Source organism: Crocuta crocuta, unplaced genomic scaffold, assembly GCF_008692635.1.
Source record: "Crocuta crocuta isolate KB4526 unplaced genomic scaffold, BGI_CrCroc_1.0 scaffold190, whole genome shotgun sequence".
NCBI classification, from domain to species: Eukaryota; Metazoa; Chordata; class Mammalia; order Carnivora; family Hyaenidae; genus Crocuta; species Crocuta crocuta.
The window spans coordinates 5,710,119-5,737,279 of record NW_027527955.1 but is presented as its reverse complement, the minus strand read 5'-3'; the positions used below and the strand labels follow the sequence as shown (position 1 = coordinate 5,737,279).

Here is a 27,161-nt window from a genome sequence, read left to right as displayed (position 1 = left end):
GAAATGAAATAAGGAAGTAACAAGAGAGTAAGAAATAGTGTTATTACAAGTATTTTAATGATGAACCTATATAAAATAAACTTCTATCATTTCAATTTTTTCTAGGATATCCGTAGAGGTTTGGAGAGCAATGTAAATGTTGAATTATTGAATGCTTTACATAGCCATATGGTTAATAACAGAATGTTGACCAAGGACTTAAAAAATGGCATGATTATCCCTTCAATGTATAACAATTTGGGGCTCTTCATTAACCATTATCCTAATGGGGTAAGTTTCATTAATAAAAAGTACATTTCTAAGTAATAGTGTCCTTAATTTTTCTATACCCTTTATATAATGTTCACAGAAATAGTACAATGTTAGTGAATGTAAATATGATATTATGGCTTTTCCCCATATTTATAGCATGTAAATATCTAATTCTGCAGCCAATTTCTATTAGAGAGTGATTGTGAGGAAGAAATTAAATTCACAGTTGACTTACAGTAGACTTAGATATTCTTAATAAAGGAAATTCTAGTAGTTGATGTGTTTTAAAAATGATGACCAAATAAAAAATAGTAAATAAGAATTTATCAAAGAATAATCACACAAGGAGTATTCCTTTATTCATCCTCTACACTGACTTATGTTCTTTTGTGTTTAGATAAGAGTCTTTGTGGGAAACTTCCAACAGGGTCAAAGGGTTCTTTCAACAAATATCCAGGGATATTTGAGGCAATATATGAGGTAATAATTAGGAAATCACTGCAATAGAACTGATGATATTGTGCAGTAATTATTTCTCCCTCTCAGAACTTATTTTAGGACTGAAGGACTTTTTTAATGTAATTCATTGACCTGCATTTGAAATAGTTTATGACTATCTCTATAAAGGGAAGAGAAGGAAAAACAGCAATAACTCTGAAAAAATGTTATTTTGTCTTAGTTTCTAGATCTGTTGAGTGTAGCTGAATTGGGTTTTCAACTGGTCCTGTTTCCTCTTAGTTTCTTTTTTAGACAGAGCAATATATGTCTTCATCCTCAACATTTACGTTTAGAATGTTGGCTCCTTCAAGTTACATTTACTAGCAGAAATGAAAAATAATGGCCTTGTAGTCTCAGTGGTCAATGGATGGCTCTGATTTCTGCTCTTGGATTTTCCAAAATAATTATAGGTTGTCACTGTTAACTGCGCTCGAATCATCCATGGGAACCAGATTGCAACAAATGGTGTTGTACATGTCATTGATCGTGTCCTTACACAAATTGGTACTTCCATTCAAGACTTCATTGAAGCAGAAGATGAACTCTCATCTTTTAGAGTAAGTACAAGAAATAACAGCAGATTGCCTTGGATCATTGAAATTTTTCCTTTTTCTCTCAGAATCTAACAATAAAATGTTATTTATAAACTCTGGCATAAATGCAACAAATATGTTTCTTGAAATGAAAAGACTTCTATTTTACACAGAAGAAATCATGTCCTATGACATAATCATATTTATGAGGACATGACAGATAAAGCATGGTTAGTTATGTGCCCATTGTGTATTTGGTGTATTTAGTGTGTGTCCATCTCAGTTACATGTACTGTTGAATATTGCTACAGTCACACAAATATGGGCAGAATTCCCATTCTTAAAACAAGCTGGAAAGGACATAGTTGGTTGTGCCAAAAAATGTTTTAAAGGTCTAACAGGAACAAACTTTTATAGTTTTCTATAGAATCAACTCTCTTGCATCAGCCTAGGTGAAGTGTGTTGTCATTTGCTTTTGGCTTTGCAGTGTGCAAGCCGCTAAAATGCACATTTGTGTTTCAGGCAGCTGCTATCACATCTGATATACTGGAGGCCCTTGGAAGAGATGGTCACTTCACACTCTTTGCTCCCACCAATGAGGCTTTTGAGAAACTTCCACGAGGTGTCCTAGAAAGGATCATGGGAGACAAAGTGGCTTCTGAAGGTACTAAAAATGTCCTCCTCTATGAGAAGCCTCCCAGAATTTCAAGAAGAAAAGAAAATTAAAAAAAAAAAAAAAGATTAAGTCTTGGCAAGATTATCAGCTTTTATAAGCAAAGGCAAAGAAAAAGTTTTGTTCTTAAGGTGGACTCTAAAAATCTTAAAAGAAAACAAAGCCCTTAAAAGAGTAGGCAGAGTAATTTAATAATTATTAATTAATTTAAAAGAAGAATATTCTAAAGTTCACATTCCTTTTTTACTGCTTTCAAGTAAATAAGTGGCAGGCATCAAAAAGTTTTTAGCCATTGTTGAAAAGAAATATTAGATCATCAAATTTTAATATCACATATGTATTATGCAATGCTTTTCATTTTAAATTTATCATTTTCAATTTAAAAGATATTATTGAGTTGAGAAAACTGCATGGTTCTCTTGGGCCATTACTTATTTGATACACAGAATTTGGCTTCTTTCTAGTCTCCCTTTCTATTTTCAAAAAGATTTTACATTGTGAGTAGTACATTTAACTTACTCAGCCTCTCTCAATATATATTTTAACTGATTTAAAATGGGATGATGCAGATATGGATGTAGTATAGTTGAGACATTAAGATTCCTTCAGATATCTTCCAAGAAATCATCTTCATTTTATCTACTCTCCAGATGTTTTCTTTAGGGAATGATTTGTCTTATCCTAATCTTACGCTACTAATCTCTTTACAAATTATATGTAGCCATTTTGTTATGAGTGGCTAATGCAAGATGTTGCTTGGACACTTAGGAACAGGTATCACAAATAAATACAGGCCTTTTAAAAGGAGCAACTCTTCTTGTTTTCACATCAGAAATTGCTTTCTTATGATACCGAAAACTTGCTCTAACACATTTTCCAGCACTACACAATTCGTTTCATGCAACTGATCTTCTCTTCTTACTTCCTTCTAAGCCGAGCTATTTCTGTTGTATAACTAATGCGAAAAGCTTTCCTAGAGCATAAACAGAATTCAAAAACCTTCAGTCAATACTTGGGTCTTATATGGATTTTATTTCTTAGAGATATTTAGTTCTATGGTGAAACACATCTTTTAAGGGTTAAGTGCAGTGTCCCTTGATGTAAAAACTTGCTGTTTTTAATCTATTCTTCAGCTCTCATGAAGTACCACCTTTTGAACACCCTCCAGTGTTCGGAGGCGATTATGGGAGGAGCAGTCTTTGAGACTATGGAAGGGAACACCATTGAGATAGGATGTGACGGTGACAGCATTACAGTAAATGGAATCAAAATGGTGAACAAGAAAGATATTGTGACAAATAATGGTGTTATCCATTTGATTGATCAGGTCTTAATTCCTGATTCTGGTGAGCAACAGTTTCATTTTCTTCTACCTACTACTGTTTACCAATTATAATGCCTCAAGAGTAAGTCTATGAAAAATGAATGTGTAGTATAAGGAATGGTATCTGAAGCAGAGATACAAAGTAGTGAACTGAGTACTAAAATAAGTAGCTTGTTAATCACAGGCATTCCACGCATGGAGCTTTGGTTTTACAGGCTTTCTAACACAATATTTTATAAAGATTCTCAAAGTGCCATGGTTTTTCTTGAAAACAGAGGGAAAGATATAACAAAATGGTCAGCTTTGGATAAATGAAAGAGCTACTGCACTCACGATAGCAGAGAGAGGAGGAAGTTGAGGGATAGAGAATTAAAGACAATGAAAAATAAGAAGCCAGAAAGATATTTTCTTTTTAAAAATTTCTGTGGTTATCAACCCCCAAAAAGGGAATCTGGAACTCTTACTAGGGAAGGGCAGGCTATCTTATCACATTGTCGTTGCAGTAAATAGCTTATAGAAAACAGCCAAGACTTGATTTACTGATTTCAGAATGATGATAACAATGATGACATTGCTGGGATGGCGATGGTTTACTTTACAGCTAAACAAGTTATCGAGTTGGCTGGAAATCAGCAAACCACTTTCACAGACCTTGTGGCCCAACTAGGCTTGGCATCCGCTCTGCGGCCAGATGGAGAATACACTTTGTTGGCACCTGTGAATAATGCATTTTCAGGTAGGTCCTGGATACTGTCATTCTTACTCTCCTTCCCCCAAGCAACCCTCACACACCTTTTTTCTTCACCATGATTGTCTGTATTAAGGAATAACAGACATTTTACAAGGTGCTGATTATTACTTTACTGGCTAAACATCATTAGCACTATGTTGTCTCTATTAAAATGTCCTTCATGTCAAAACATTTCATTATAATAGATAACAGCCTACAGGGAGTGAAATTTTGTAATAAAGGGTATTCAGTTATTCTATGACTCGAGTCATGTTTCCAGCACACATAAGGGATGTATTAATAGATCATAAGAAAAATAAATCTGATTCATTTAACACCAACGTAATACTTAAAAACAATTATTTTTCATTTCAAAATTTGATGTAAGGTGTCACATTATAAATAAGTAAAAACAAGAGACTATTATCACTTTCATATTATGATGTAAACTATTATTATAAGTATTTTATCTAGAAGCTGCTAATCAAGGGTGGTGTTTAGATTAATGCAACCTGCCACTTTTTACAGAAAAGTGATTTCATAAACATGTATTTAAATTATAAGCCAAAATTGGGGCGCCTGGGTGGCTGAGTCGGTGAAGCGTCCGACTTTCGCTTAGGTCATGATCTCGCGGTTCGTGGGTTCGAGCCCCGCATCGGGCTCTGTGCTGACTGCCAGCTCAGAGCCTGGAGCCTGTTTCAGTCTGTGACTCCCTCTCTCTCTGACCCTCCCCTCCTCACGCTGCCTTTCCCTCTCTCCCCTAGAAATAAATAAAACATTTAAAAAAAATTATAAGCCAAAATTGAGTAATTAAAAAATAAGCATTATTGAGTAATTAAAAAATAAGCATTCAAAATGCTAAATTGTGGCACATAAAGTTGTTAATAAAAATTCAAATATCTACACATGCTATTATTCCTCTTCGTAATAACTATGTCCATATGTGTTGACATTAACCCACCTTTAAGAGAGTGTGTGTGTTTTGATTTTCTCTTCAGAGGTAAAGATAAATTTATAAATGATTCATCAATAGTCTTTCATCTGATTAATATATCAAATCTTCAGAAAAAATCTTGGCCAATATTAGAGTTTAACTTTTGCCAATGACCACATAACATTATGTAGCTTTTAAAGAGTTGGAATCCATTGTTTGGACTCCTTCAAATTATGTTATACTCATTTAATGGAATATCTCCCAGAGTTTCTAATTGGTGCCTAGAATTCATAGCCTTGAGCATATCATTGACTCATGTACTTTTTGAGTGCAGAAACCACGATATCCATTGTTTTAGGGATTATCCATTTTCATGATTTTCTCTTACCAGGAGGAATTTTAATGCTTTCTAATTAATCTTTTGTCCTTATGAATTTATTATAGATGATACTCTGAGCATGGATCAGCGGCTTCTTAAATTAATTCTGCAAAATCACATATTGAAAGTAAAAGTTGGCCTTAATGAGCTTTACAATGGACAGAAACTTGAGACCATTGGAGGCAAACAGCTCAGAGTCTTCGTCTATCGTACAGTAAGTGAATCAGGAAAAGATAAAATATCCACAGTGGCCTAAATGTCAAATGGCATGTCCTTGTCTGAGAATGTTGTTACAATAAATGTTTCCAGAATTCTATTAATGTGGTTTCAATAATAGTAAATATTCAGAAGAAGATCAAGGAACTAGTAATGTATGAAAAGACCATGAGGAAAGGACACAAAAAGTACAATGTATTAATAATTCAGATAATTTGAGTTTGTTTTATTATAAATAACTTTATGTGCTAAAGCACTGATTATTTCATTTGAGAAATCACTGAAAGCCTTCTATTCTAAAATAAGCTTTTGACTTATGAAGTCCTGTGCAGTTTACAAGGCAATTTTTTATAGACACATAAAGATCTCTGACCTCTATGAAATGGCTCTGACATATTTTTTCTGAGAGAAAATTTCTAGAAAGTATTGCTTATGAAATTACAATTCACCTAGTGGTGCTGTTCAATTTCTGCACAGGTAACAAATGCATCTACAGCTCAAAGATTTCACAGGAAGTCAAGTATTACCTAAAAGGACACACAGCAGCTCCTCACTATGGCTCCACAATTCCGAGACACCCATTTTACAGGCTGCAGAAAATGGGCTGCATATATATATATATGTTCAAAAAATATAAATATATGTATATATGTGTGTGTGTGTGTTCAAAAACACTGCAAAAGAAATTGATAGGGACTTACAGTCAGATAAATATAATAAATATTTGTGAAGATCACAACAGGCACTGAAGTCAGGTAACTTTATGGTTAAAGAGGGTCCTAAAGGGTTAAAGGGTGAACGTTTCTCAAAGGGGATATGGAAGAATGGTTAGAACCTGGAGAAGAATGATGAAAAATGTAGACATGGAATTCTATGAAATTTTTGTCATTCCCTGTTGAAACTATCTACCCGATACATAGAATAGCCTAACTAGTAACTAACTGAATAAGAAGTGTGAGGTCAGATTGTGCCAAACCTTAAAAACAGAACTGAGATGTTATTTCCTCCAGCAAGAGAGGTCAGGAAACCTCTTAAAAGAGTCATTCCAGAAACTCAACTATGCAACTACTTCCACATAGGACATTTCAATTAAGGAAATGTACGGCTGTGTCTTTTCTTTTCTTTGTTAGGCTGTCTGCATTGAAAATTCATGCATGGTAAGAGGAAGCAAACAAGGAAGAAATGGTGCCATTCACATATTCCGAGAGATCATAAAACCAGCAGAGAAATCTCTCCATGAAAAACTAAAACAAGATAAACGCTTTAGGTAAGCCTATTCGTATCATTTCCACGCAGGCACACACATACTCACACACATATACACGAGAGAGAGAGAGAGAGAGAGTGCAAGAACTATTGACATAGTTTTGTTTCATAGTATTCCAAAAGGCTTTCAGTATTCAATAATACTGAACATAGATTTTATAATAAGTCCATGCAAATGTTTTCAAAACTAAAATATGATAACACTATTTTGCTTCCTAGTTCACCATAATATGATTTGGTGAGAGAAACAATCTAATAGATTTTNTGATAGTATATACTATTAAAGACTATTTTGTAGACTTTTAAATGAAAACTACACGCTTCAATGTTATAAAGTGTGACCTTATCAAGTTTTATAGGATAAAAACCGAGTTTAGGAAATTAAAAATAATTTTTTTAATGTGTATTCATTTTTGAGAGATAGAGAGTGAGGAGGGGAGGGCCAGAGAGAGAGGGAGACACAGAACTCGAAGCAGACTCCAAGCTTCATGCTGTCATCATAGAGCCCAACATGGGGCTCAAACCAACGAACTGTGAGATCACGACTTGAGCTGAAGTTGAACATATAACTGACTGAGCCACCCAGGCACTCCACAAGTCTAGGAAATTGTAAAAACCATATGTATACTTAAATAATTTTCATCTGATAAAATTTTCTTAACAGGTAAACTGCATTTGAACCATGGTATGAACACTTTCTCATGCTTTCCACCATATGTGGATTCTATTTTGTTCCATGCATTGTAGGTGAGCCTACCTAAATCTAAATCTAACAGAATAAACATATATCTTTCCTGCTTAGCATCTTCCTCAGCCTACTTGAAGCCGCAGACTTGAAAGAACTCCTGACACAACCTGGAGACTGGACCTTATTTGTCCCAACCAATGATGCCTTTAAGGGAATGACAAATGAAGAAAAGGACATTCTGATTCGTGAGTAAAAATGAATACCAGATATTTGTCTTTTGCGTCCGGGATCTCATTTCTTCCTCAAGCATTCCTGCCTGGAAATCAGCCTTAAAAATATCCCCTCTTTAATATACATGCCCAGCCTTAGTTTCCTTTAATTCCACGTGGAATATGTGGAGAGTCACTCTTAATGTTCTTAATTAGTTGCTTGCTGTCATGTTGTTGACCTAGATGTTCACTTATGCTATTTCTATTAAAGTCCACACAATTAGGCGACAAGGAAAGAAACAATTACAATTCCAAAACTAATTTGATTTTTTTTCTTCCCAGTAAGTTGGCTAATATTTTGATTGAACAGACTGAAGTGACTGTTTTGACACTGGATTCGTTGATAGCAACTTGGGACAATGATATGATGAGAAACCACAGTGTGGAAAAACTAAAGACAAAGAAATATTTTTATCCTTAGTTTTTCTAGTATCAAAGTATCAAAAAAATAACATCTTATAAATAAATATGTATTTTTCCCTCCAGGAGACAAAAATGCCCTTCAAAATATCATTCTTTACCACCTGACGCCAGGCGTTTTCATTGGAAAGGGATTCGAACCTGGTGTTACTAACATTCTGAAGACCACACAAGGAAGCAAAATCTATCTGAAAGGAGTGAGTTCTCTAGAATGGATTTATGATAGCATTCATCCACTGTTCAATTCTCTTGATGTTCATTTTTCATTAAATTTCTCATTGATATTATCCCCTGCTTTGATAGGTGAATGATACTCTTCTGGTGAATGAAGTGAAATCAAAAGAATCTGACATCATGACAACAAATGGTGTGATTCACGTTGTAGATAAACTCCTCTACCCAGCAGGTTGGTAATTATTGAACTCATTAATGGACTAAATCTTTTTCAATAGAAGCTTATATTTTTATTTCAAATGCTCTCATCAATATTCATTTAATATTCCTCTTCATAGACACACCTGTTGGAAATGATCAGCTGCTGGAAATACTTAATAAACTGATCAAATACATCCAAATTAAGGTACAGAACATTACTGGATTTGTTCCTCAACAGATATTGCAAGTTTTACCTAAAAGACTAGAAATGTATACCTTAGTAGCTTAGATGTACACTGGACTTGGACTGCTCTTTGTTGATTATGTACCACTGGCTTACCTGTGAATAAATGAGATAATTTCTTTATGGTTTATTCAACAAATATCTATTAAAACCCACTTGGGCTCAAGGACTGTATTAAGTCTAATGGGAAACATTAAGTGGAATCAGAGATGTCCTTTATTTAAACAGTTACAGTCCAACTGGAAAGAAAAAAAATGCAGATAAATAAAAACTATAATCTTTCTATCACCAAATGCCTTTGCTACAGAATATAAGGGAAAGATAAAGTATGCCTTTAAAAAAAATTTTACACTAATCACTGTAGTTAAAGCCAAAAAAGTATTTTCCTCCTTTATCTTTATAACATCAAAGTATCAAAAAGCATATGAAATCTTATGTAATAAACATTTACTTTGAATTAACTATTCTATAATTTTAAGACTCTTGAGTAACACCTTCAATAATTTTTCTGCCACCTGGCGCATAGCAGGAGACTGAAAAATAATTCATATGAAGACTTCATTTCTATTAAATGCAATGAAATGTAATTTCATTAAAAAAAACTAGTAATTTCATGTTACTAAATACAAGTATTTATTTTCAGTTTGTTCGTGGTAGCACATTCAAGGAAATCCCCATGACTGTCTACAGTAAGTACATAATGAGTATTTGTCACATACAAGTGGCAAGATGTAAAAAAAAGAAAACACAATAATATACTTTGTACTTGGGAATGGAAATTATTGATAATCTGGTATTTAGAATTCCAAACAATGTCAAATTTCATCCCACTTGACACAGGTTTAAGGTCTGGATGAGACCTCTCCACCAGGGCCATTGCTGTTAGGCTCCTATGGACCACTTTCTCATTCATCTGAGAAAGAAGAATGATAAGATATGAGAATAGCAGTAAAATATAATTGCTAAGATGGAAAAAATGACATACAAACATGTAAAGAGGAGAGACAGCTAAAAGGCATTCCAGAGCTATCTGAAAATTCAGATGTATGGACCCAGAAACAACACTGCTGAAGGATTTGTGGCTCATTCTACCCTCAAGCCATCAGCTTTCTAATGGCATGGTGGGAGGTGGTGTGCCAAAGAATCCTAATGTTTATGAATTGGCAGTTCAAAAACTCTCCCCATCCAAAAGTGGATGGGGAGAAATCCAAATCCCCAAATTGGACTATGCCAGGCAATAAAGCTAAAGTTCCTAGATTCCAAGGTTCTTTTATCCCTGACTTTACCAGATTATCAAAATTAAACCTCTACTACTTCACAACGGTAAAGGGCATTTCCTTCAAATAAATGTAACTTGTCGTGTTCCTTTATCAGTGTGGTCTTTTCTTCCTTTGTCTTTTTTCTTTCTTTTGTTGTAGCTTTCAAAGCAGAAATTCTTTTCATTTTGTTTTGACTCTACAATTAAACACTCCAAATACACCAGTAGCTAAAGCGTTACTTCAATTCCCACACTTATCCTGGATAGAAAATAATTCCATTTTATACTATGAGCATTCTGTTATTTAATTTAAAATTTTTTCCTTACGATTTACACTAGATATGGAAAGAGAATTTTAAAAATGTAAGGAGCAAAACAAAATGTCTGCTGATTTCAGTTATGTAATAATGACATATGCAAATCCAGTATCAAGCTAGTTCAGCACTGTTTTAAAGATTTAGTGGGAATAGCTATGATTCAACATGGTATAAATTCCAGTATGGAAGTATACAATCTTGAATATATTTTATAACAAATTAAAGAATCATTATGGGCTCTATTCATCAGAAATGTTATGTCATCTTTCTCACTAAAGATGTATAACTACCACATTTCTTTACTTTTCCTACTTTATCTATAAAGGACCACTGCTTTCTACATATGCCAATGTAATATTTTGCTTAATAATGAGCCAAAATTGTATAATCCCTTTATTTTCCTCTATTAAAATTGGATCCTCACTCACAGAAAATACTTTACAATTTATACAAATATGTAAGTCTAATAAACCTTGTCCACCCACTCAAAGCTCTTGAAACTGCTCAGAGATTTACATTCTGATTCCAGATGTTTTTCTTTAACTCCTCCTTAGATTGGTTTGCTGCTATTTAGAAGTGTTCCTCAAATAGAGGTAGAGAGTAATTAAAACAAAGATTCCATTTTTATGTTCCTTCATTGACTTGTCTTTAAAATGTCTTGAATTTCCTTGCTATATATTATTCTCATCCCCAAAATATCATAGTTTTCAATTGTATGGGGATAAAGTTCTCTTTAGTATATGTTGCCAAACATATAACATTTGAGGTATAGTAGAATAAAATTAGTATTTGATTCCCAGCCCAGGACGTGTCAAAACTATTTAAGTCTTCAGTCAAGCAAGATTGAGACAAAGTTACCAAGCTATACCAACATCCCCTAATTCAAGTTCCAAGTGAAAATTTATGCTATAAGTAATTAACCCATTTTGATAGTAGCAGCAGAGACCTCTGTGGATTTGGCCTTCATGGAAAGGTTTCTCTGTGGCAAGGTCACTTGTGGGGTCAGCAATTAGATACATAGATTTGATATATTTTAGAGCTTCATAATTTAAGATTTCAAGATATAAATTTGACATGACTGAAACATAGTCACAGTCAAGGTCTAGAATTCATATGAATTTTAAAAAGTTGACACAGCTAAATATTTCAGAAACCAAAGGTGAAAATGTGGCAGAAACCCAAATTGTGCTAATATCTCATCTCTAATGTGTCAACACAATCTGTTAGCATTGCACAGTTAGCTTTAGTGTGGCCCACTATCTAACGGAGCTATCATTAAAAAAAATTAATATTTATTTATTTTTGAGAGACCATGAGTGAGGAGGGGCAGAGAGAGAAGGAGACACAGAATCCTAAGCAGACTCCAGGCTCTGAGCTAGCTGTCAGCACAGAGCCCAACGCGGGGCTTGAACCCACAAGCTGTGAGACCATGACCTGAGCCAAAGTCTGACACTTAATTGACTGAGTCACCCAGGGGCCCCTAATGGAGCTAACTTTTAAGGTTTCTAATTAGAAAAGACAAAAAGCCAGTAACTCTGGTTGTATGGCTCCAGAAGCACATTTCCAGTTAATCTGTACCAAAAAAAAAAAAAGCCAACCAAATAGTTTGCTGGTATTTTAAATATATTTTGCATATTATTTTCTGAGTTGGGGAGATGACACATTTAAAATACACACTTTTAAATCTAAAAAAAATGATGATGATATTAAGGCTGAAAATTGAAGATATTTTAGCCTATAATTTAAATACTGATCATATCATATTTGTTGCATAAAGCTCATATATGACTGGGTGAGACTTATTTTTACTTTTAATGATTCTGAACTATTTTTCGTATTTTCCTTTCTATATCACTGTTATCAAATGCATGAAAAATATTTTGTCTTTGTCTTTCAATTTTTTCTTGTAAAAAAACAACAATGCAATTTAAGATATTATGAATTGCATGAAATTAATCATGTTTATTTGTCTTCTGTTGCTATGCAGCCAATATTTTCAAGAAGTACTAAAGAAGGTAAAGAGCTTTAGTGGTGCAGTTCAAAATTACAGATCTCTAGATAGAATTCCTCACTTAGTGTGTATATATTTCACTGGAACAAACCCAAGTCACTGGACTTCAGAGTACACCATCTGGACATGAGAAGATAATAGATAATGTACCATGAATATTTACTGTATCTGACTGCCTGAACATATTACTACACCTTATACCTCAGTACCCAGCAAAGATTTAAAAAAAAAAGAGAGAGAGAGGACAAGTTCATTCAGGTTGCTTTTATATAAACATCATTTATGTTCCACTTTCTATACTTTCAGCAACTAAAATTATAACCAAAGTTGTGGAACCAAAAATTAAAGTGATTGAAGGCAGTCTTCAGCCTATTATCAAAACTGAAGGTAAAATCAATGTTATACATGGTTCCTTTTATCGTGAAAAAAAATCCAAATAATAGACTGATTTCTATGAATGTATCTACATTCTTTTTGAAACTAACATGCTAAATACTTCTATATCAATGGCATGCTCATGTAATTGCAGAATGTGGAATGCAAATTATTTAGCAGAGTAGATGGTGCATTCCTAATGCTGTCAGTACATTTGCTTGTACTTGATTTCATTTGAACCTAATTGGCCATTGCATTAGCACTAGTACCCAGATAAATACATAGGTAAACAAACAAATAAACAAATTAATCCTAAGCTTTTTTTTATAGTATAATTAGACACCTTCAGAGTACTTTTTTTGTAGCTTTATCTCCAATTTCCCCACATGGATGCCTTGTTATGTAAAAATACAGGCATTTTTCATTCAACAATCTAAGAGAGCACTGAGGCTGTACATTGATGAAGGCTTTTAAAATTATAACCACATATGATATATTTTTAAATCAGACCACCAGAAACAGATTAAGGAATAAGCAGCTGGTGCAGTAAGTCAAGCCTTAGTATTCTTAATTGCAGTCCTGAACTTACTATATATGAGAATACACATATCCTTATATACACATATATAATGTATATGAAATATATATTTTCCTCCTGGTATTTCAGACTAGAACATTAAATCATTATCTTTCTACCCTCACTGTCTATGATAGCCAACTCCAGCATCTTTGATGCCATCTTTATTTCATGTATTTTAATTATTACCAAGGGCCAGACCATAAGAATGTCTTCTTTTTATGTCTAAGCATCTTAATGTGGTGATTTACCACAGTGAAAAGACCAGATTTTCTCCTTTTTTCTGTAAGAAGGATAGAAACAATCTTGCAAAATCAAAGAGTAAATCATGTTGTCAATTGAATGTTTAAAAAAAAACCTATGACTTCAATTATCTTTGATTTTGATATTTCCTCTCATTCTGTGAATTGAGATGGCAATTTCATGAATATGTTTGTCTATTCCTTTAAAGGTAAGCCATGATTTACCTAGATATTGGAAACATATATATAAAAGTTTATTTCCTAGCTAGTTATCTATATGTTTATTCTTGACACCTAAAATTGATAATTAATGTAGTCTTTGAAATCTGTGCTTATTTAAAAAAAATACTAGACCTATGGTCATTTGATTTCTTTTAAATTTTGTTGGGAATTTGCTGTCTTAAGAAAATAAATCACAGAAATTTTTGTGACAAAATGTTTCTTGATCATTTTAATGAAAAATGATCAAATAATCCTTGGTAATACATTTGATTTTAGCATTCTTTTACTGTTTTTAAAATTAGATTGTCTAAAAATTTGTATGATCACTTATACACAGCTCCTATAATCAACATCATTCACATGCATTTTTCTTATTTCCAAAGATTCCTATCTTTTCTTTCAAGCTTCTTCATTCAACCCATTTATCTTCCCAATTTTTGTCAGTGGGATTTTATTGTATTAATCTTTCTTGCATTAGGAACACAGTGGAGCATCAATTCTACCTGAGTTTTTCCTAGAAAGGGAACAAGGATGAAAATGGGGTCATATCACTAATGTATTAAAAATTCTTAAGTTCATAGATTCAGAAGTTTTACTTCTGTGTAATACACTGAAGGAAACACATAATTATCTTGACAGCCATTCACAGTTGCCCAGCTCTAAAATTGCTACTGGAATTACATTATCACTGAACAATTGCTGGTTCGTTGATGAATCTTGAATTCTTATTAACTATACTAGACACCAAAATACGATTTTAAAGTGTTTCTTATAAAGGGTACTTAACCAAATTATGGAATTAAGAATAAATCAACTGAAATTCATTTCAACAAACACTTATTGAGCATCTTACGATTGTGCTAGGCATTCTCCTAAGTGCTGGCAGTAAATGTGAAAAAAGATTTGATAAAAATCCCTACCTTTATAGAGCATCATGATACAGGGTGTTTCTGAAATTTTAGTTTAGGGTCTTCCAAAAGAAATGTTGAGTTGGATGTTTTATTAACTCATTTCCTGTTCTTAAACTCCATAGATGTATTTTCCTTTTGAAATGTCTACACCTTAAAAACCTGGACTTAATATACCTTGGTCCCATAGGTCAAATATTATGATATCAGTCATTTATTATTTGAATTAATAATTATCTTCATTTTCTTAGATTGTACTAGACTAATTCTGGGTAATGGTGTAACATTGACAATTTCTGGACAAATAAATCCTCTCAAAAATAAGCAAATATAGTGACATTCAACTGTTGAAGGGTGTTACAGTATGAGTTAAATGTACTGAACTTTACTTTTCTTCTCTATCAAATAGTCTTGGTTAACTAATGTAGTAGTAATCAGCTTTCTAACATTCAAAATGATTTTCTCTGGGAGCAAAATCATTTTGTAAGTCAAATGCAGCATTTGTTTAACTTTTGCATTTGAAGGACTGTTTAATTAATAAATAGTAAATTAATTACTAATTAGTAAATTAATTAGTAATTATTAATAATCATTTTCATATATAAGGTAAGTACTCAAATCCATGTTCCCATAAGATCTGAAAGCCTTAAATGCATGCATCAAAGTTGAGATTTTTTTTAATGTTCAGTCTTATGCCCATTTCACAAAGACCATACAGTACTGTATAATTAAAAATTACATTTAAAAATTTAAACTTATAAATGATATCAGTATACTAAAGTAAGATCTAAATTACTTATCATTAGAGCAACTCAAATTTGTACATACTATATGATTCACAAAGTATAGCCACATATAAAACCTTGTGTGATTCTACTTTTCAACTACGACTGAATGAGTGAACTTATGCTAAATGCTAAAACATGAATCATGAAAGTAATTTTAATAGCACACCAATAGACTCAGTCATTTGTTCTCATACATACTGCCTAATTTGAAGACAATGGGAAATGTTTAAAATTGATTTCATAGAACCTGAAACCACTTTGATGTTTGAATAACACCAATGTTAAAACAAATTTCCTGTTCTGTCAAAGTTAAAGAACTGCCTTAACATGATAATTTGTCTCCTAAAACAATGCCTCAGGACCCACAATAACAAAGGTCAAAATTGAAGGTGAACCTGAGCTCAGGCTGATTAAAGAAGGTGAAACAGTAACTGAAGTGATCCATGGAGGTGCGTTATGTGTATTTCCTAAAGCCTAGTTAGGATCACTGGGATTATTTTGAAACAGTGTTGGTTAAATGTATTGAACATCTGACATTTTCTCTTGGCTTTTGTTTTATTTAAATTGTGGGAATATTTTTCTCACTTACAAATAAAATACAATTTACCTTTAATGGAATTAAACTGATGTAACATATTGGAATTAATTTAACCACTAAGTCACCAGGTCCAGCATATGCATATCATGAATATGCAAGTGATGATTATTATATATAATGATAACAATAATGTCAATACAAAGTGATCTATTGGACTTAGAAGAAAATATGACCATTGTAAAAGGTGGACTCATAAGTCACTGCTGAGACTCTTCAGCAGGGTTCCCACTCTAACGATGTGTAATTCCCTGGGTCCTCACTTAATACTCATTCCACAGTCAGAAAATAAGTACGGCAGGGAGAGTTAGCTTGCTGGTTGGCTCTCTCCCTCACCCAAGATTCAATATATAACTACTGTGCTTTGTAGACATTTGTTGATCTCTATCTATTTGAGATATGCCCTCCAAATGATTATGATTGAATTTTAAATGGTATGGCTTTGAGAAATATACTTAATAATGAAAATGTCTACGTTTGGAAGTGTAGGCATCATAAGGGGATACACCATTTGCATTTTTCTTCCCCTACTTTTAGAGCCAATTATTAAAAAATACACCAAAATCATTGATGGAGTGCCTGTGGAAATAACCGAAAAAGAGACAAGGGAAGAACGAATCATTACAGGTAAACTTTGATTCCATACATGGAACTATGCTTGAATTATAAAGATAAAACCATAGTAAATCTTAAAAATCTGTCTCTATAAGAATCACTAGAGAAATTGACTAAGTCATTTTCATGGTGGTTACTGAAGATACATCATTTTTGGACAGCAATAATACTATCCTAAATATTTAATCTATGTTTTTCTCTGAATTGGAATTTGTTGACAAGTCTATAAGCATGTTTTTATTATACAGATTCATGCGTGTTATAGAATATTTCCCCTTGCTATTTGTTAATGAGTTAATACATTTTAGAAGAAAAGCCATTCCCTCCTTTGATTTTCCATTTAGCTTCAGGTCTACTACATATCTACATGCTGAAATATACACAAGTTTGCATAAGACAACTGGTCAGTTTAGCAAACCTCTATGTCAGTCTCCCACCAATGAGTTATCCTAAAATTCTGAATTCAGCTATTTTGTAAGTATTGTTTAAATGAGCAGTCAGCAGCTATGGCTTGCGCACCTACTTATGTAAAGTTCCGTTTTGAACAGGTGTGATCAGCCCTTCATACAATGTGTATAACTGTTTTCACACTACAATGACAATGTGAATAACTGCAACACAAGTCATGTGGCCTACAAAGTCTAAAATTCTTCCTATCTGGCCCTTTCTGTAGGAAGTTTGCCTACCGCTGTTTTAGACCTGTTCAAAAACTAAATAAATCAGGGGCACCTGGGTGGCTTAGTCGGTTAGGTGTCCGACGTCGGCTCAGGTCACGATCTCCCGGTTTGTGGTTTTGAGCCCCTGTCGGGCTCTGTGCTGACAGCCAGCTCAGAGCCTGGAGCCTGTTTTGGATTCTGTGTCTCCCTCTCTCTCTGACCCTCCCCTATTCACACTGTTTCTTTCTCTCAGAAAGAAATAAAAACATTAAAAAAAATTTTTTTAATTAAAAAAATAATAAATCGCCTTTCTTTTAGGTCCTGAAATAAAATACACTAGGATTTCTACTGGTGGTGGAGAAACGGAAGAAACGCTGAAGAAATTATTGCAAGAAGGTCAGCATGCCCAGAAAAATTAAAATGTGACTTTACCTAAGCTAGCTGTTTCCAAGTCTAAAACAATCTTTGAGGGCTTTTACAGGTTTTCACTCTAACTCATTCTTTTGTTCAAGTTCCATGCCAACATATGAAAAAAAGCCCAAAGATAAAGAATGAAACCTAAATGACAGTCATATTGATTGTTCCGCGATATACGTTCAATAGCTTTATAAGAAAATTGGCTTATCAAAAACAGCACTTAAAGATAGAAAAAGAACCAAGTGTTGGTCTGGAATTCATTGTTAGCCAGATGCTATCATGTATCACATCAAGGCTCCTGTGTTTCTATTACATAAACCAACTTCTGCTATAAACATGTATCCTCTCAGAGGTCACCAAGGTCACCAAATTCATTGAAGGTGGTGATGGTCACTTATTTGAAGATGAAGAAATTAAAAGACTGCTTCAGGGAGGTTAGTAAAAGGGAATCAACTAACCCGCCTAACAGGTTCTGGTGGTTGAGTTATTTTTTAAAGAACTTTTTAAAGACTGAGCATTCAGGTTTTTCTTTTAACAAGGTTGAAAAAGACAACATCATGAGTTGTCTTAAGAGATTGATTGGTTCAATAGTAGTTTAAGTAATAATTATGAAGAAATGATTACTAGTTTAAACAGTCTTTAAAAAGTTCTATGGTAAAAAAGTTGGGGAGCAATGAATATTTTTTTCTTTGATACAGATAATTGTAAGGATATTTTAAGTATCTGAAACAATGCTTTTTAAATTGGTAGTTGTTTAAAGAAGGCCAAATTGACATACTTTTTATATTTAAAACAATGTATTCACTGCTCCCACAACAATAATAAAAAGCATGTTTACAGATTTTTTTAAGTGCATAGATATAGCAAAAAAACCCAAAAAAACAAAAACAGTGCATTTAGCAATTTTCTTTTCCAAACTACATTCTTGAGAATGAATATCTGTTTCTTCTAACAGTTTAAGTTATAATCTATCTACCTGGAGCTGTAAATTATTTTGCATATGAAATTAATCTTTTAAAGTATGGAATGTTCTCTGTCTCTGGCATTAAAAAACCTACTTTAAAAATCAAAGGAGAAAAAAAAGAATTCAAAATCTTACATAAACTCTAAGTGGTAATTATTCAAAGAAATAGTAAATGCTAATGAAATATAATTTGGGTAATTGGCATTTGAACAAATGAATTTCTAGTTCATTTTATTAAAAACAAAAGTATTTAGATGACAAATTGTTTTAGAGAAAGAAGTATTTGAAGTATTTACAAAAATCAAACATACTTCTCAAAATATACTATGAATTGAGAAACACAGCTGAAACTTGGTATTTCTCCAAAGTATTGTTCAAGATGGTTTTTCTGCTTAAATTGTTATCACCATGTCCAAGAAGATGTAAATTCTCTTGAGACCATACATATTTTAAGCAATCGTTTCTTTATTTTACATAGGTAAAATCTCTTATATAGTGTTAACACTCTTCAACGATAGTAAAAATAAATAATTTTTATTCAACCAATGATTAAATTTCCCCTCAATAGAAAAATACGTGTCTGAAAACTCCAAGATTTCCTTTCAGACTTCAGGGAGAGTGTGACACAGCCAGAGTCATAATAGAATCAAAGTTTTCTGTATGATCTAGTACAGAATTCACTCATCTACCCACAAATGTTTAACTGTCTGCTAGGAAATCAAGGATTTGAGGGAACTGGTGAAGATAATGAAGGGTAAATTGAATTCTTTTTTTTAGTCCTTGCCATAGTGACCAGCTTTGTAGAATGGCAGTGCTTTTTAGAGAATGAATCAATTAGTAGCTGCACCTATATGTACATTGTTTTTACTTTATTTAGACTTAAACTTCAGGTAAGTGTGTTTTCTTCTCTTTTAATAAGCCCCAGTTAACAAGTCAACTATGAACAATGAACTAAGTACATAACAATAACTTCAGGCAAAAGAAAATATACCTGCTACAAGAATATGATATTCTAATTTTAGTTAAGGGAATCTTTAACTCCTCTTTCTTTTATCCCAGAGGTTGATTCTTTTAGTTCTCAATATTTAGTTTCTCTACATATCTATAAAGCATTAATTTCCACAATGCCACATCATAAATTTTTAAAAACATTTCTAAGGCTTTTCTTCTCATAAGAAAGACAATATAAGCTATATAGTTACTAGTATCTGGACACTAATTGGACATGCTAGTATTTTTTTTTCTAGCCCTGTAAAACTAATGGGTCATCACTGAGTTCTAAGTGTCCAGATCCTGAGATAACTATTATATCCAAAGAAGCTGCTGTGAATAACGATTACATCATTCAAGGCTTGCTTTTGTTCTTTCATAGTATAGGTAACTGATCTCTATCCAAACTGTAGTCTTCATATTAAAGCTTGGAGTTTTCTATCTAGACTGCTTATAGTGGTACATGTAGTACATTTTGATGAATTGAGTATATTCCTCAATTATGTTAGTCATGACTAGTAACATGGCTCAGTGGTTCTTTTGGTACCAATATTGTGATTTATCATTGAAGTACTTCTGAGCCCTCAACTAAAAAATGTCCTCATGAAATGCATAGAAGTTTCACACTTATCTCAGGTGAAATTACATGTACTAAAACTACTAAAGTAATGAAGGGAGAATATCAAGCTATAGAAGAAGGAACAAAAAAGAAGTCATTTTGGATGGTTTTGACAAATCTGCCAATATAACTCATAAAGCCTGTGTAGAGAATAGGGGTCAGCTTCTAGGTCAGGCTTTTGATCTGGGCTCAAACTCACACTAACTTAAGTAAGTTAATTCTTCATCTGAAAATGAGGATAGTAATGTTACTTACATCTAAATGAGTTAAAGTATGAAAAGCACTTGGAATAATACTCAGCAAACACAAGCTCCCAGTAATGCTAGCTATATTCAGTATCATGGCTAATTATATTAACACAATAAATTATATAATATAAAGTATATTCATATAAATATGAAGTAATATTTTACACCTAATTTAAATTTCTGAGAGCCATACCCATGTAAGTATGCAAAAATCTTGTAAATAATTTGGCTGAAGCACTTTGCGTGTTTCATGAAACTTGATAGAGAGGCCTTTATGTGGGATTGTTCATATAATTGGTTTATCTTCCCACATTTTCTTCTCTAAGCATGACTTTATTCAACTCTTATTCATATTGTGATAGCAGAGAGCCACTGGGAACAAATCTGGTTTTCTACACTTCATTAGACATTCTTCTAAAGATATTTTTGCCACAATCAATACTTCTTATTTTAATATTATCATGGCAAAATAGTAATAAATTAATGAATTACTTAATTGGGTGCTGCCAAGTATATGAAAGAAAATCTGAGTGTAAGTGCTTGGTTTGAAATGTAATGTTGTGAATACTTCTGTGATCTTGTTTTAAATTATACAGTAACTGTTATTTGGAGTTTAACAAGTCCATTGTAAACAATGGTCTTATTCACTAATTAAACACTGGATCAATCTTTTCTTGACTATATTTTATAAGCCCTTATTTTGTTACCAAATAAACATGAAGTTAATGGAAATATATCAACTGGAACATATTCCATAATTCAGACTTTCCTATCTCAAATAAACTTTGCCTTAGTATCCAATCTAATGAGGTTTTCTACAGTTCTGTATTCTATTATTATTCTATTAATATGGTATCATAAGTGGTTATATATCTTATATTCTGGGGGGGAGGACCATGTTGGAAATGTGCCACAAGAAAGAAAATTATTCAAACATTTTTAAAATGTGTCTTTTTTACTTCGTGTCATGCCACCAAGATAACTGGTGGTGATAATTTCTTGCTTTACTTTTTAATGGAATTTCATAGAATTGAAAAAATACATATAATAGAAAGATGTTGACCTGACTGTTGAGTCTAAATAATATATAAAAGCAAGAAGTGTATGGAAAAAAATGTTTACAAAGTAAGCAGAAAAATGAAGTCACTGTAGGAACCACATTTAATCTTGATCTTAAGCATCCAAAAACAGAGTGAATATGTTCTTGTTGATGAGTTGAAGAAAAACAAAGAATTGGGAAATATTATGCAACTATAACAACAAAAAACTGCAGAGTTATGAAGTGCTTTAAAAATCATAAATATGAAAGCTTTTATTATTCTTAACTAGTTAATTTTAAGTCTTCTAGGATTCGAATTAAATTTGGGATTAAATGAAATTAAATTAAATTAAAAATTAAATGTTGGCACGCATTTCCTAAGTTGCTTAATATTATATTTCTAGAGTTATTTGGCAATGCTATCTTGTTATCTTCATGTTCAATACGGTAATCACGAATTGATTTACAATGAGAATTGCAGAGGCAGAAGTCTGATACATCACAAATAGGAATGACTGGAAAAAATGACTCGGTATCTCTGGGAAGACACATCTGTTAAACTGTACATAATGTTAAATATTCCTTCATAATAAAGCAATGCTTTTTTATAAAAAAGGTGAAAAAATCATGTAAGTCACTTACCCTATGCAAAAATGACACATTTGTAGGGGCTTCAAATGACATAATGAAACAATGTTTTGCAAATAGTGAACATTCATTCTGATCGCTGGAAAATAATCTCCTGTCTGTAGCCAATGAAAAAGTCTCACCATTCCAAAAGAAAATCTACACATTTAAGTGATGCTTATTTTAAACTTTATACTTTTCTTTAATTATAGTCTTCTGTCTGTGTTAGCCATAATGTGAAAGTATTTCTAACTACAACTATTTAATTTTAGACACACCTGTGAAGAAGATACAAGCCAACAAAAGAGTTCAAGGTAAATGTATTCATAGAACTGTGCATAGGAGATGCATGTTTTATTACGTTAAAAGAAGCCACAGGATAATGTTTTAATATTTTTATTGGATCTTGTTGTCTTTCAGGAAGACCAGGTAGCAAAACTTGAGGCCAAATATTTTGCTTATAAAAATCAGAAAATAAATTATCATTTCCACACTGTTAGTAAGATGTAAGGATAACAAATGTTAAAGGAAAGATAATTATATTCATGTAAAGTGCTAGCTTTTTGAAACCACTGAAGTAGATTCAAGTAGAGTTAAGTTGAAAAGGAATCCTTAAAAATAAGCCAAGCAAAAGTTGGTTGCTGGTGAACCTAAACCTTCTAAAAATGTTAGAAATCCGGCCAAATTTTGAAACATTAGTATATTAAAAACTATAAACATATAGGGGTGTCTGGGTGACTCAGTCCATTAAGCAGCTGACTTAGGCTCAGGTCATTATCTTAGGGTTTGTGGGTTCAAGCCCCACGTTGGGCTCCGTGCAGACAACTCAGAGCCTGGAGCCTGCTTTGGATTCTGTGTCTCCCTTGCTCTCTGCCCCTCCCCCACTCACACCCTGTCTCTGTCTCTCTCTCAAAAATAAACACTAAAAAATAATACTATACACATATAGAAAGTTATTAATATAAACTTGTACAAAATGTTGATGTAATGTATAGATTATACATATGTATAAATCACCCATGCACTATAATTTCTTCATAACTACACTTATGTGCATTTTCTAATCTTTCACTTAGGTTCCCTTGCATTCTGATACATTAAACAACCAAAGATTTTTCATGTGGAACTTAGAATAAATGACAAGATTGGACTTTCTAAAATACTTACATATTGATAGTCAAAAGAAATTTCAGGGCTTGTATAATACCTATATGCATTATAGGTATATCTGATTTGAAATCAATCCAATATAGACATTTGAAATTAAAGAATCAATTATACAAATACGTTTTAACTGAAGGTTCTATCAGAGATTTCTTCTAAACATACTAATTCATCCAAATTTTCTAAAGAATTAAAATCAAACTTCAAATTATCATTTTCATATACTTTTAATCAAAAGATAACCTTGATTCCATCACCGTGAATAGAAGATATTATTAATAAAACATAATCTAATGTTTAAGACAGTAAGAAGTTATGGTCTTTATAGATATAGTTATGCATAGAATATCATATTGTTAAATTCTAAAGTTGCATCACATTTACAATCTATGCATTCTCCCTTCTTCCTATTAGGATCTAGAAGACGATCAAGAGAAGGTCGTTCTCAGTGAAAATCCAGCAACCAGACAACAAAGTTTATACCATCCTAAATCAATAACCTGATGTTAAGGGAAATTTATGAGATACACATTGACTTCAGGAAATGAACCAGCATCACAAAAAAAGCAATCACAGAACAATTCTGAATACAAATTTCATCTTTTTTCCCTCTGAGTGAGAAACATGATGGAAATTGTGGGGGTTAGCCTCCTGTGGGATAGGAACTGACGGACATAGAACACCTTACATACAGGCTTTTACATCTTGACATTAAAAATTCTGGCTAACTTTGGAATCCATCAAAGAAAAGACTTGTCATTGGATTTATTAAAATTCAAATCTCACATTCCATTGAGAAGATTAAGCCTTGAATCTAAAAGACAGATAAAATGTATGCAAGCAGGTACCTCTCCATGGGAAGCTAAGTTATAAAACTGGGTGCTCAGTGTTAAACAGACAAACGAAACTTTTATGTCAAAAAACTTCATACATTTCTAATACAATGTGGAATTACCAGTAAATTATGTTATTTCTACAACTAATTTTGTACTTTTGAAATGTTTTTCATGTGCTTTTTTTCAATACATATTTTTATCTCAAACATTTCAACTAAACCATTTTTTTCAGTTATAAAAAGAATTACTTCAAATTCAGAAAACTCAAGGTTTAAATTAATAAGTGGTTTGGACTTGGGAACAAGACTTTATACCTCTTTTTTTTTTATAACAAATACTCAATAAAGGAAATTGAATGAATTTCGTGTTTCTTGAATTTTTATACTATTAAATTATATAAAGAATCATTACACAATGAAGCAATCATTCAGCATCAACTGAATACCTAATACAACCCCAGAGGCATGCTAGGTTGTGAATCAGTTACTGTCTTCAACAAGTAAAGAGGCAAATCACCAATAATTCACAATGCACCATGAGCTATAGTAGAAGAATAAACAGTACTGCACAGACACAAATACAGCAATCAATTTTTCCTAGGATTTTGCTAGATATAGGAAAAGTCACAAAGATTCCCTTAACTGAGACTGAAGTAACAGAGGAATCCATTGTATGGTAAAAAAGAAGAAAATATTGTTTTCAGAGAAGATATCAGTTGATCTACTTAGACTCAACAAGTGTCATCCTTGTGAATGCGAGCAATCAGGGAACAGAATCCATACTCATGAGAAAGTAAGTGGTGATTATGTAATAAAACTGTATCATACATGTAAAACTGAGGAAGGTCAAACTCAAGATACCAGTCTTGATCACAGACATCCAGCTTGGATTGGAGGCTCACTACTAATCATACCACTAAAGGATCTAAAAATTTCGTCGAGTAGGTGAAAGCATTGGTTCTTTGGGAAGCAATTGGGATGAGGAAGTAAAATATAAAAATATGATAGTGACACTGAGGAAGTGTTCAATAGCCTTGGTTTTCCAGAATGCTTTCTAGGCCACGATAGTGGTAAGATTTGTGTATAGCATTTAGAGCCCTTGCCAGGAATCAAAATGCCCTACCAACTCCGTATTCATGTAGAGAATCTTGGGACTACAAACTCAACTGGACAGAGTGTGGCCATGATGGTCCCAAAGTGATTCAGAGGAAGTGGATATTTAAGGTAGTACTGGTAGAGTATACTAAACTATCATCAACAAAGATGACTGTTCCAAACAGACAACATGTTGTTCACGATCCTCTAGAAGATCACAAGACATTGCATAGAATAAATAGTAGGTTGGCTCATTCATTTAGTCCCCTTCAGGGTTTTCATCTGATGATGCACCAGGTGTTCCACACCTGGACTTTGAACATGGTAATCCAGGACAATAGGAATGAGCTAAAGGTCTTTTTAAAGACTGCTAACTTAAAAACTCTGCCCTTTTTTCATTATTATTATTGAACCAAAGGAGAGAAAATAAATTAGTTTTGGTTAGTATACACAAAAAGTCTAGCATATCTCTCTGGTAAAGTACAGAGTCTTTCAAATGACACATGCAAATATATTTAAAGATAAAATGTAAAGAATTATTAATAAAATATAAATTAAAACAACAATACAAATAAAAATAAGATTTAAAATATATGAAAATAAAAAATGTTAAACTCCAACATAAGGATTTAATAATAAACAAATAATATAAATATTAATCCTATCCAAACACTTTCTGTAAACTGAAAAGGCAGAGTAGTATGTACTTTCACACAGTATTTAATCCTTTAAAAATTCTGGGGTTTGGGGCACCTGGGTGGCTCACTCAGTGAAGCATCCAACTTCAGCTCAGGTCATGATCTCATGGTTCCTGAGTTTGTGACCCAGATCAGTCTCTGTGCTGACAGATCCAAGCTTGGAGCCTGGTTCAGATTCTCTGGACCCTCCACTGCCCCTCCTCCACTCACACTCTGTCTCCATCTCTCAAAAATAAATGTTAAAAATTTTTTAAATAAGTAAAAATTCTGAAGTTTTATCATCATCTCCAGTTTTATATGAAAAAGTGAGATTCAACTAGTTTCTGTAACTTTTTTTACCTTGTACTCTTAGATCAGGCCATCACAATCAACTTGCCACATGTCATACTTGGGCATAGGAAACAAATTTGTTTTCCCAACTGGGCTGATTGTGTACTACCTGATTTCAGCTTTTTCTAACTGTCCTCTGCATAAGTAGCATTTAGCTTTGAGCACACTGAACTTGAGTCCTCAGTTCCAAATAAGGTTTCCTAATTCATTCTGATGTGTAAGGTCCAAAGCCCTAACTTTGAGAAATTTTGCTTTATAGAGATTTCTGCTGAGAACAGTCTCCAAGCAACTACTGATCTACTCTGTGTCACTCTAGATAATCGTATTTTCTGGACTTTTATATAAGTTGAATCATACAGTGTGCATTTTTGTCTGCTTTTCTTTCTCCGGGATTTTATGTAGGAGTGGAATTACAGGACCACACAGAAAGTATATGGTTAATGTTTTGGGAAACTGCCAAACAATACTCCAAAGTACCTCCTCCAAACCCTTATCACGGAGATGATTCTTGATTTTAGTTAGCCATGCTGAGAGGTGTGATTTTGATATGCATTTCCCTGACAATGAGTGATGTTGAGTATTTTTTCATGTGTCTGTTGGTCATCTGGATATCTTCTTTAGGGAAGTATCTGCTCATGTCTTCTGCCCATTTTAATTGGATTATTTGGTTTTTTCCTGTGTATGTGTTGAATTGTATAAATTCTTTATATATTTTGGATATTAATCCTTTACTGGAAATACTATTTGCAAATATCTTCTCCCGTTCAGTA

At 32.9% G+C, this 27,161-nt stretch overlaps 1 protein-coding gene across 8 annotated transcripts in view; it reads left to right on the top strand.

Annotated features, from left to right (window-relative positions):
• Positions 1 to 24,629, top strand: part of POSTN (periostin) — a 35,137-nt gene extending 10,508 nt beyond the window's left edge. Inside the window, exons 5-23 of one of the 8 annotated variants that reach the window (XM_077752566.1) lie at positions 106 to 270; positions 1,161 to 1,307; positions 1,806 to 1,947; positions 3,090 to 3,302; positions 3,882 to 4,016; positions 5,389 to 5,537; positions 6,670 to 6,806; positions 7,608 to 7,738; positions 8,249 to 8,379; positions 8,486 to 8,588; positions 8,695 to 8,762; positions 9,445 to 9,490; positions 12,694 to 12,774; positions 15,859 to 15,948; positions 16,632 to 16,721; positions 17,684 to 17,761; positions 18,133 to 18,216; positions 22,542 to 22,583; positions 23,848 to 24,629. In XM_077752566.1, coding sequence (XP_077608692.1) covers positions 106 to 270; positions 1,161 to 1,307; positions 1,806 to 1,947; positions 3,090 to 3,302; positions 3,882 to 4,016; positions 5,389 to 5,537; positions 6,670 to 6,806; positions 7,608 to 7,738; positions 8,249 to 8,379; positions 8,486 to 8,588; positions 8,695 to 8,762; positions 9,445 to 9,490; positions 12,694 to 12,774; positions 15,859 to 15,948; positions 16,632 to 16,721; positions 17,684 to 17,761; positions 18,133 to 18,216; positions 22,542 to 22,583; positions 23,848 to 23,885 — 2,070 coding nt within the window. In that variant the 3' untranslated portion in view covers positions 23,886 to 24,629. The remainder of the gene's footprint in view (positions 1 to 105; positions 271 to 1,160; positions 1,308 to 1,805; positions 1,948 to 3,089; positions 3,303 to 3,881; positions 4,017 to 5,388; positions 5,538 to 6,669; positions 6,807 to 7,607; positions 7,739 to 8,248; positions 8,380 to 8,485; positions 8,589 to 8,694; positions 8,763 to 9,444; positions 9,491 to 12,693; positions 12,775 to 15,858; positions 15,949 to 16,631; positions 16,722 to 17,683; positions 17,762 to 18,132; positions 18,217 to 22,541; positions 22,584 to 23,847) is intronic. The other 7 variants (XM_077752569.1, XM_077752567.1, XM_077752568.1 and 4 more) reach the window with 7 other exon arrangements.
• The last annotated feature ends 2,532 nt before the right edge of the window (positions 24,630 to 27,161 follow it).